The sequence below is a fragment of the Oncorhynchus mykiss genome, chromosome 19, assembly GCF_057628025.1.
Source record: "Oncorhynchus mykiss isolate SJ-2025 chromosome 19, ASM5762802v1, whole genome shotgun sequence".
Taxonomy (NCBI): Eukaryota; Metazoa; Chordata; class Actinopteri; order Salmoniformes; family Salmonidae; genus Oncorhynchus; species Oncorhynchus mykiss.
This window is the reverse complement of record NC_143040.1, coordinates 52,190,265-52,201,899: the sequence shown is the minus strand read 5'-3', so window position 1 is coordinate 52,201,899 and position 11,635 is coordinate 52,190,265. Positions and strand designations below refer to the sequence as shown.

At 40.4% G+C, this 11,635-nt stretch overlaps 1 protein-coding gene across 1 annotated transcript; it reads left to right on the top strand.

Moving 5' to 3' along the window:
• The first annotated feature begins 2,473 nt into the window (after window positions 1-2,473).
• LOC110498358 (prospero homeobox protein 1-like) lies at window positions 2,474-10,891 on the top strand. Its single transcript, XM_036953847.2, has 4 exons — window positions 2,474-4,101; window positions 5,802-5,911; window positions 6,990-7,184; window positions 9,186-10,891. The coding sequence occupies exons 1-4, from the start codon at window positions 2,550-2,552 to the stop codon at window positions 9,351-9,353; spliced, it is 2,025 nt and encodes a 674-aa protein (XP_036809742.2). The 5' UTR covers window positions 2,474-2,549; the 3' UTR covers window positions 9,354-10,891.
• The last annotated feature ends 744 nt before the right edge of the window (window positions 10,892-11,635 follow it).

Here is an 11,635-nt window from a genome sequence, read left to right as displayed (position 1 = left end):
CCGACCCGACTCTACTCAACGTAACAGGTAAGGTTCACATGCTCTGTGTTATTTTACTTTGGCACATGCTCATGATGACAACCACGTCTAAATAACTCAGATGCATCCGCATTTTCAAAACTAATGGCTATGATTGATTGTTGGTTGACCTTAGTTGATGTCAATAATGGACAGCATTGTCCACGTCCAAATAACTTGGCTGCTTATGATTTCAATGTTGCAATCTGTACGTTTTTTTTGTTTCTATCAATAATTCAGTGAATAAAGGCACGTTTATTTGGTATTTTAAGGTGATGTTAGACTAACTTATCAAACATTTGATGGACAAGAACTCTCAACTTAGCTCATCATCAATAAGTACATATACTTTTCATGACAGATACAAGCTGCACTGTAACAGTTTGTAATGCTTGTCTTGTGAAAATATATTCATATTGATTATATTGATTACAGTTTTTTGGATTGTTTCGTCATTTCTATGCAGATTGATGTATAGGCTGTTTGGTACTATGGTAGAATATCTTGCCTCGTTAAGGATTGATCAAAAGAAAAGTACTTCATAATGTACCTTTCATCATGAGTTGCCTAAAGAATACGATATATTAGATAAACCTTACTATATATTAATTAGGCTCGCTTTACTAAAAGTTGCAAGGAGGGTTTCCATCAAATAAATTAGATGAAATAATGATGAAATAATCCTTATTTAAACTGTAAATCAAGTGTAGAGACTATCTGCTCTTCAGTCATATACCAGGTATACAATATGGAATGTGCTGTAAATTATGACACCTGAGATAGGTGCTGTATGTGGAATATGAATGACTTCACTGTATTTATTGAGGATGCCTCTTTTTACAACTTTTGTTGTTGTTTTGTCTTCTGATAAATTGTTATTGTAAAAAATGGTTCATGTTCTTCGCTCGAGGCTTATGGTTATTTTGGACTTATATAAAAGTAGAGGTTTATGGTGTGAGGAATAGGTGAAATAGAAATGTATAAAATGTGGATCTCTCACAAATTAGTTGTTTTGTTTTTATAGACTGAAATTCTGTCATTTGTAATTTGTAGTCAAAGGTGAATTCGATCCATGCATGTTTTCACCAGGATACATTTTTTACGAGCCAACTTAACCTATTGTTTTTATAGAGATTTTAAAACAGTGCATACATGGTCCACACATCGGAATAAAATCCACTTACTAAGAAACTACAATTTAACGCAACTGAGAGATTAAAATATTAATCCCTTTATTTTTCTCTTAATAATATACAGATAACTGCCAAAATAAAGGAAACACCAACATAAAGTGACTTAATAGGGTGTTGGGACACCATGAGCCAGAACAGCTTCAATGCACCGTGGCATAGATTCTACAAGTGTCTGGAACTATATTGGGGGGATGCAAGACCATTCTTCCATGAGAAATTCCATCATTTGGTGTTTTGTTGATGGTGGTGGAAAACGCTGTCTCAGGCGCCACTCCAGAATCTCCCATAAGTGTTCAATTGGGTTGAGATCTGATGACTGACAAGGCCATAGCATATGGTTTACATCATCTTCATGCTCATTAAACCTTTTTTTTTAAACCTTTAAACCTGGACAGTATTTTTATACATGAACCTAAGGGATGTTAATTTCTTAATTAACTCAGGAACCACACCTGTGTGGAAGAACCTGCTTTTAATGTACTTTGTATCCCTCATTTACTCAAGTGTTTCCATTATTTTGGCAGTTACCTGTACATTGAACCTTTGTGTGGTTTTTCGGAATCTTTTCTTGCCTTTCATATACTGATTAAAGAATACCTTTCATGAGTATAAAACTGCTATTCTTTTTATCATTCATATTGACTATCTCCAACCCAAGATGAAAGGGAGACACTAGTGTGCACTCCCCTGTGCCTTGAGATCTTAGAGATTTCACTTATAAATCTGAGGGTCTTCATATAATGAGCGACGGGTCGTTTGATATTCCATGCTATAAATATGTAATAACAACTTTGTTAGCTGAGGTAGTCATTATAAGATCCCGGATTAAATGTCATGTTCTAAAAATGTGAGGCTATTGCATTATATTTTATATTATTTAAATAAATAAAACTGTGTTGGTGGACATCACTACTTTAAGCTCCTAACTCAGGTGTCATAAGCATAATGGTGGGAGGAGATTATTGTTTCCCACCATGATTACATAAATTATATTCAACAGAGTTGATTGAATCTAAGTGGTATGTAGTAGAGAAATGAGGGAGAGCTGTCTACTAACATTTAGTAGTCGAAGTGTTCTGGTGCAAGTCCTCTGGTCTATGTTTTGTATGTTTAACTTTCTACTTTCCCCAAAACACAACCATATGAATCAAAAATATTGTTAAGTGTGCTATACTGTTCACATATATACTGTACTATAGATAGTGTACAGAATGAGAGATTCACAGTATATTCATTTTTTCCCCTGACTTTTTCTAGAGCAGTCTGAGGTCCAGTCATCTCATACTGACTCACTCCAAGGTGTCCTGACACAGCTAGTAAAAAGGTTGCACAGTGAGCATGAACCTGAGCCTCCCTGACCAGAACATGCACAACCCCAGTGACAGTGGTCTGGAGGATAACAAGGCTGGGCTCATGATCCCCTGCTTCCGTAGAAACATGTACGATGAGCCTCTAATTTCATACTCCAATGGATCCATCATCTCTCACCTCCTGCGCAAAACCATACACAACAAGAAGGCTCTGGACGAAAGCCATTTCTACCTACCCACATCGACTGTGTCCAGCTCCACAATGGCTGACTCCAGTCAGGAGGACCAGAGCAGTGTCTCATCCAAGGACAGCGCGGCAGAGTCTGCATCCCCAGGCAGGCACCTCTTGACCAGGGTCAGCCCTGAGGAGGACAGGCCCCTGAGTGATCACCTCCAGGCCAAGCGTGCCCGTGTGGAGAACATCATCCGCAGCATGGCGGGGTCTCCCAACAGCAGGCTCCATGGGGACAGTGAAAGGGCTGAGTCAGACACCAGGGAGGCTAGAGAGGCCTACAGGGAGAACAAACATAAACATATGCTCCCCCAGCATCAGGAGCACAGTCTCTATGCGGCAGCTCCAGCTAACAGAGGCAGCAGTAGCAGCAGCAGCAGTAAGGATGAAGAGTGCCACAAACTGAAGGTGCAGCTCCAGAGCATGCAGAGAATCCTGAGACAGCTCCAGGATAAGTTCTTACAGGTTTATAACCAGGACGACGCTGTGCACGAAGACAGAGATGACACAGGCACAGCCAGCCTTCCTGAAAATGATGACACCACACCAAGCAAAGAGTCTGGGTTCATGTTCCGTATAAACATGGATGAGGAGTTAGAGAGGAAGCATGACAGTGGTAAAGGGGGCTGTAAGGACAGAGTGAAGACAGACAGAAGTTATCTGACACATCAAAGGGGAGGCAAGAACCTACAGGAGACTCTGAAGCATGAGCTCTCCAAAGCGATGAGTGAGAGTGTAGATAGGGTGTTCAAGAAACTCTCCTCCACAGGGCTCAACCAGTCATCTCATCAGCGCATGTGTCACACCCCGGAGCACGTCATTATGGGAGCTGAGAGGAAGAGCCAGGCACCCTGTAACCAGGAGCAATCACACACTGAGGAGCCAGTCAAACCCCAGGCTCTAGAGCACTATGAGAGAAGTGAGGCTTGCAGTCCTAAGGATCAGACCGAAGCTCTGTCTCTAGTGGTCCGTAAGCCGCCCCTGAGCCAGCTTAGCTCAGTTACCCCGACGGTGAAGAGGCCCTATCCCTTACACCAGTCTCCATTCCAGTTCAACTACAGCACACCTCTCCATGACAGTCAAATGCTGGAACACCTCCTCAAATACGGGCCCCACACTAACTTTGGAGGTCTCCCATGCATGCCCCCATCCATGGACAGAACGTCACCAAACTCGGTGGACCTACCCTGGTCCATGAGGTCCAAAGTGACATCCAGCCACCTGGCCCACCACCATCACCCATCAGGCCTGGGTCCAGTGACCGTGGACAGTCTGTGTCTCCCTCATGTCAAGATGGAGTGTGGGGACCTGCAGAGCATAGCAGAGAGAAACTCCTACATGTCTCTCAATATATCCTTTTACTGGCCTGAAAACTCTCTTACTCTCATAGTGTCCCAGTTAACGTCTATAATTGCGTAGGATTTGATATAATTAATGGCTGTATGAATAAAATGGTATTATATTTTTCCCCACTAAGATAACCTATAGAGGATTACATACACACTGAAACCTAAATGTTTAGTAATATTTTGTTATCTGATATATACCTTAGTATCCAGTACCTCAGTATTCAAACTCCCTGTGTTTTGCCTTCCCAGTTGAACAAAGACTTGTGGAGGTTCATTGCAGCACGAGCAATTCCAGTAAAACAGACTTCAAGGAAATGTTTCTTTTCTTTGATCTTGCTAACCACACAGAAAATTATAGCATCTTCTTTAATCTGAGCAGAGTAATGACTTTAAGTCTAGAAAAAGACAAATAAAAAGGAATACAAGGCTTTGATAAGAATTGTCAGGAACAAAAGCCAATTTTCAAAGGCAGAGAAAGCATCAGTTTCTGTCCAGGAAACAGTGTTTTTTCAGACTTGAAAAGGTACAGAATATATTTCTCTATCATCAGTGTGATAGGGGTGTATCTGAAAGGTCAGAGCTGAGTGCCTGTGGAAAGCAGAAGTGCCTCCATAGCAGAACACTTGTCTTCTTGAGCATACATACACAGCCATTAAACAAATATATAGATTTATAAAGTACATGAATGAGTACATTTTATAAATAATGTTTTTGCAAAATAAGAGACAAGCAATCCAAGAAATATAATCCAGTGAGAATATTTTCAACCACATCACTCTGCATTTTATTTCAATGAATGATTATGATAACTATAATGATAATTATTAATATAATAACATTATCATAAGCAGCGTAATAATAATTATGTCCATAATCACTATTACATAAAACAAATTTGGGTCATTTTTCAATTTTTTGGGGATCATTTTTCAAAAATCAAATATGTTATAGAGACATCACAGGTAAACTGTTGTAAGGCAGCTCCTGTGTGATATGTATGTAAGCTACTGAACAACTCAAAGTTATGTGAAGATCCATAACAAGCTCCGAAGTGGTCATTGTCCTTGGTTGTAAGCATCTGGAGAAGAATATTATCAGCTCTCTCTCAGGATATGTTTTATCTTTACTGTGTAAAGAGCTATGGTTCTCTTTGAACAATTTCTCATCAATCTTTCATTCCAACTTCCTTATTTCAAGGTAGGATTCCCTAATAAATGTATGGTGTGCTGTGACCTGCTGAAAAGGATTACCTACGGCGTGGCTGTGGGCTACAGAGAGAAAGACCTCTAAAGATCGCGTTGAAATATGAGACATTTTATTTGTTACATGATGTATTTCATTTAATAAGACTAAGTTGTTCCTCCCAAACTACTCATCTTTTAATGTTCAGAGGGATGATATAAAATATAATTTATGAAAATACCAATGCAGTGACAAAAATGTGTTTTTAAATGTTAAACATTTGATTAGTTTAATACAATGAAATGGCTGCAACAGAGCCCCAGTCACTAATTAAAATCCCTAATCGAATGAATATTGTTGTAGGGTCATTGTTGACTTCCTGGTTACCGCAGAGCTGTTATTTAGTGTCATCCATTTTAACTGGAGACAGAAGCAACCTAGTATTCTAGTCCATTAACACTTTGAACATTGAATTTGAACTGTATTGTGATTGACTGAAAGTACTTAACACATTGACACATCCAGCAAGGCCTAACCCCCAACCATCTGAAGAAAGCTAAGCTGATGTTCTTCTACACCCGTTACCCCAGCTCCAATGTGCTGAAAACCTTCTTTCCAGATGTCAAGGTAAGCAATCGCATTATCATTTAACATGATATTATTTCCTGCTAGAATGAATAGTTGGTTCTACGTTCACCATATTTGCCTATAGAATACTTGTGGGTGTATTTTTGGGGCAGAATGAGAAGTGGGTTGGAGGAAGGAAACAAAAGAACACACGGTTTAGAAAAACAAAGCTGTTAAGCCAGTAGCATGTCCTGGGGCATAGGCCAGGGAGATAGAGAGGCATTATTTATTTTAAAAGCCACTCCAGTCAGCAAATGGAGTGACAAAAGCCTCTGTAATAAAGCCACTGTCATTTGGCGTCAACACAGGGCAGGTTTTTAAAATGCAGGCAGGCAGGCAGGCTGTGAGGTGAGCTCTGGGCCTAACCACGGTATTCCGTATGTCTGTGTGCCCTGTGTGTCTCCTCTCATGTTTCCTCTCCTTCCACCATGGCCGGGACATGTCCTACTGGAGGCTGTCCGTGTCTGGCCCAGGCCTCCTCACTACTCTGTCTGACCCCTAAGGTCATGGGGGAGACCTGCAGCCAGCAGCCCACTGCGTCTCCTCCTTGCCCACGACCCTGTGGTGGGAAGTGGCACTGAACAAAAGACAGTTCTAATCCGGGTGTCTGTATCAATCCTATCAGGCAGAGTCATTGAGAGGGAAGCTTCCTTCTGTCCTTACGCTGCTCTGCGGCTTTCTCACCGTCCGAAAACACCAGAGAAAAGAAAGGTCTTTCATGCCTGCCCAGCCCTTGGGTGTTGTTCTTTCTTTTTTTCTGGATGAACAGATAGAATAAGAAGGCTAATGTCAAGACTGAGATTAGAAATACATGGCTTTGACAGATGTTTTTTTCATTCAGTAAATTGGTGGGAAAAGATCAGAGTAATTAACGTAGAATAAAATGACAGACCAAGGCTAAACATACAATCCATACATACATTTATTGTCTTGTGGAAGGTTTTACAAGTCAATAATGAAAAAGAAATATGACCGTTTTTTCCCCCCAAACATCTTGATATCAAGTTGATCATGACTTGGTTGATAATGACAAAATCAGGCCATCTTCTCAAACTTGTTGTTGACCTTGTGTCCCCAGTTCAATCGCTGCATCACCTCTCAGCTCATCAAGTGGTTCAGTAACTTCCGGGAGTTTTACTACATCCAGATGGAGAAGTTTGCCCGCCAGGCCATAGTGGACGGGGTCAGGGATGTGAAAGACATGTCCATCAGCAGAGACTCTGAGCTGTTCAGAGCCCTCAACATGCACTACAACAAAGCCAATGACTTCCAGGTAAGTCAAAATATTTGTATCTTACCATATGGTCAGCTCCTCCCCTGGTATCCAATGTAACTATATACTGTATATAAGCTTGTCAATGTTTTTCCATGACCTTTAAATCATTAGATATTACATTAACACCCTCCCTTTCCAAAGTAAATTGAGTGAATTATGTTTATGTATGGGAACAGTGTGTTCATTCTGCTTTCATCAACACTCCTCAGTTTATACAGCCAATTCTGTGTTTTTTGTCCTGAGAGAAACAATTGGAAACTACAATTTGTATTAAAGTGAGCTAAAAAATACAGTTGTTTTGGCATGAATGTGATATATTGTGTGTGTGATGTAATATAAATGTAATACACCGTCATTAGCATATCAGAGAACACATAGGTGTTAAATGTTCCTGGTCTGGTCAGCTACCTCCTACCTCTGTGGTTCTGGTCTGGTCAGCTACCTCCTACCTCTGTGGTTCTGGTCTGGTCAGCTACCTCCTACCTCTGTGGTTCTGGTCTGGTCAGCTACCTCCTACCTCTGTGGTTCTTGTCTGGTCAGCTATCTCCTACCTCTGTGGTTCTTGTCTGGTCAGCTATCTCCTACCTCTGTGGTTCTGGTCTGGTCAGCTATCTCCTACCTCTGTGGTTCTTGTCTGGTCAGCTATCTCCTACCTCTGTGATTCTGGTCTGGTCAGCTAACTCCTACCTCTGTGGCTGCGGCCACGTATGACCGTGTCCTTGCCCTGACCCATGTGTCACTCTGCACCTGTGGCTTCACAGCCATTATCTAGACTCTAGAGCGATGCGTTATCAAACTGTGGGAAGAGGAAGCCGCATGAATCCCACTAAAACAACCCGGGATTAGAGGACCAGTATGCCTGATCGAGGCTCAGATTGCTACTGACGCGGAATGCTGAGAAAGACGCTGTAAATTCAGAGGGAGAAAGCTGTTTGGTGGGAAAGAGCAGAGACCATTTTCTTTACCTTGGGACCAAGACATTCCTTACCCAGGGATGCTTTGTGTTGGGAGATGAGGGCAAAAAAAAACAAGTTATGCCAAGAACTTGACTGTTAGCTGGTCTATGGGAAATAATTGCACCGGATAGATCCTTGTCCCAACATCCAAGCCTCGATCTGATGATCTTTGTTGAGAGCAGAGTAAAATTCTTGGGAAGGCTTGGTGCTTTCTCTCTTTCCGAACAGTTAAGTTTAAGGCTACAAAGTCAAAGCAGAATCCCACCACAGACGACTAATGATTCGGAATGGACAGAGAGGACAAAGAACAAGGAGCTGTCCATTTTTGAAAAACATGCTCGTAGGTCTGGGTTCCACAGTGTTGGTTCAGAGACAATGGGAGACAGAGTGCTGGTTTTAAGCGCAGGGCGCAGCAGGTGTTTATTAGCAAAGGACCACAGGAAGAGGCAGGTAGCTTTGTCCAGGGACAGGCAGAAGGTCACACACAGGGATGCCAAAACAGTAACAGTACAGGCAGGGAAAGGCTAATAACATAGTCAGGGAGATCAGGCAAGAGGTTGACGACAGGAAATCTGATAGGCAAAAGTACAGGCAGGAAATAGGCAAAAAGGCGTCGTTAGTGAGGATGGCCAAAAAACTACGATACACAGGAGAACTAATACGGAAATAAACAGAGCTCCGAATAGAATGTGTATCAAAACAAACAATACCTCACAATGATGGGGTGCAAAGAACTGAACTAAATAGTGTGTGTAAATGACATACAGGTGTGTGAACAGGTGATCAGAATTAAGGTGATTGGGATCTGGAGAGTGAGCTGCGTTCAGGGGATCTACTTGTTTGAGAGTGTGAGTTGGAAGCAGACGTTACACAGAGCACCAGTAATGTAAATCAATGAGACAACACACTTACCATCTACTGAAGTGGTTTGCCACTCACAACATCTAAGCTGTTGGCTTAGATTTTTGTTGCTACCAGTGCAGGTGATTATGATGATACTTGACTTTAAGCACAACATTGTGTTTGATCCCTCTACCAACAGGTTCCTGAGAGATTCCTTGAGGTTTCTGAAATTACTCTTCAGGAGTTTTTCAACGCCATTTCAACTGCTAAAGATTCTGACCCCTCTTGGAAGAAGGCAATCTACAAGGTCATCTGTAAGCTGGACAGTGATGTCCCAGATGAGTTCAAATCCTCCACCTGCCTATAGACAGAGCAAGCAAAAGCCATGCTCAAGGAAGGAAGGACATTTTGAATGAATTGGATTTTAGTGAGGAAATTCTGGAAAAAAACATGATGTTGTGAATGACGTATTATACACTGCAGGAACCTACTTATGGCACACATTTTTTACCGTCTCAGTAAACACATTATAATACTGCTTCAGCTCTCTCCTATGAGTTTTTGGTAACACACACTTGACACCAAGGTCATAACCATGTCATAATATCTCACAACAGCTGATTATGACACCTACATAAGAGGGTCACAACCCACATGTATTCAAAATCTTTTTTTTTCCCTGCCAAGAAGTTTCCTTTTTTTCGAAAGTTTGTTTCTTCAATATTCTGTTGTTGTTATGAATTCTTTAGTCATGTTTATTTCTCCATCATATTTTAAATAACTTGTGGAAAATACACTTTATGACACTGTCATGAAGCATTATGACCATCATAATCATATAAGCCAAAAAGGCCTATCACGTACATGCCCAGTCATCATCAACAGAGCATTGGGGTAGGTGCATGTCTGACATCAATGTTTGCGCAATTACAATGATAATTCAATATGTTCAATTAAAAAATATATATATATATATATAACATAAACATACTGTTGACACGTAGGCTATGGTGTTATGGAATGTTTTGCCTTGTGTGGTAGGTTTTTGCCTCGTGTGGTAGGTTTTTGCCTTGTGTGGTAGGTTTTTGCCTTGTGTGGTAGGTTTTTGCCTTGTGTGGTAGGTTTGACACTATTATGTAGGTGTCATAACCAGCCATAAAATAACGCAATACGTGTCACAACAGGTTGAAATATATGTGTCATGACAGTGTTATGACCATGTTATAACAGGTTATGACAAGTTATGTCAGCTGTTATGACATATTATGACATGGTTATGACCGGGGGTGTCAAGTAAAGTGTTACTGAATTTTTTTAAAGACTTAGCTGAGTGCACATGTTATTACTGTGTCGTTGTGTTTCCATGTGGATTCAATTAATACAATATGTAGTTGCATGTTTGTAGATTTACTGATATTTAAAGGCAGTGTTTCAGTACTATAGTGTACTTGCTAGGTCTGGTAGACTTACAAGTGTTAAGAAATTTGTACTTTTTATACATATTTTACTTATGCTTCCTCAATGGACATGGGATTTAATTGTCTCTATAGGTGAGACAACGATTCATTCGTATCAAGTGTCTTATGTAAATGTAAATACGCTACAATTACATTTGGATACTCTAAAGTGTTTAAGACCAAATAAATAACCTAATAACATGTAAATATTGCAAATTACCAGAAAAGTACATGTACAAAAAAAGCTGTTTAGATGTTTGTGTGCCTATTGCTGTAGTCTATGGCCTACTGTCATCTTACTTCCATAGACACCATATTTTGAGTGGTTATTTGATAGTCCAGTTGATAGATTAAAGCTGCACTTAACTTCATCTTGTGACGTCTTGTTTCGTTATAACTGATTGTAAGTTGCTCTGGGTGAGAGTGTCTACTAAAATTACTTAAATGTAAACAAGCACAATTTTATTTTCTTGAATTATTTCACAATTAGTTTCAGGCATTACCAAACATTTAGTAAATATATTTGACATTTTAAGTACTAATGTTTGTAACAACCCATATAAAATATTCCGCCTCAATTCTGAGCCACTAAGGTACCTCTAATCCATGTCATTAAAGACAGCTGTTTGAAGTCCTACAAACTATGTTGCTCACATTGTTCACTGAAGCCAATACAAGTCAACTTTCTAAGGCCTGCATTCATTCTGCGGGCAGCGCGGATGCGAACAACTGCCTTGTCTTAAAAACAGACACAATGCATTCCCTCCTAATGAGTAATGCCCAATGTGACCTCATATCAGAGTTGTGCCACCAAAGCAAAATTCCACAAACCCGTTGACTTTTTCTTCCAGGCACCGGCCCGCTCAAAGCGTGTTAGTCACTTTACAAACACACACGCTCACACACACTGTGACACCACAACTATGAATGGTGTGGTTCCTCTCCCTGTTATCTGATAGAGAGCCGCCTGCTGTTAGCTCAATCCAAGCCTTTCAACTTCAAACCTGCCATGACATTCAGCCATGATGATTGATTATAAATCTATCAAAAGACTATCATTACAATACCCTTAAATGTACAAATAAACATGGTGTAGCCACAGCTTTGACTTCTTATAAACATAAATAAATAGGAATTTTAAAAATCCAAAAGGAGTTAGCATAGATTGAGAATTGAAGCTTTTTATTAAAGT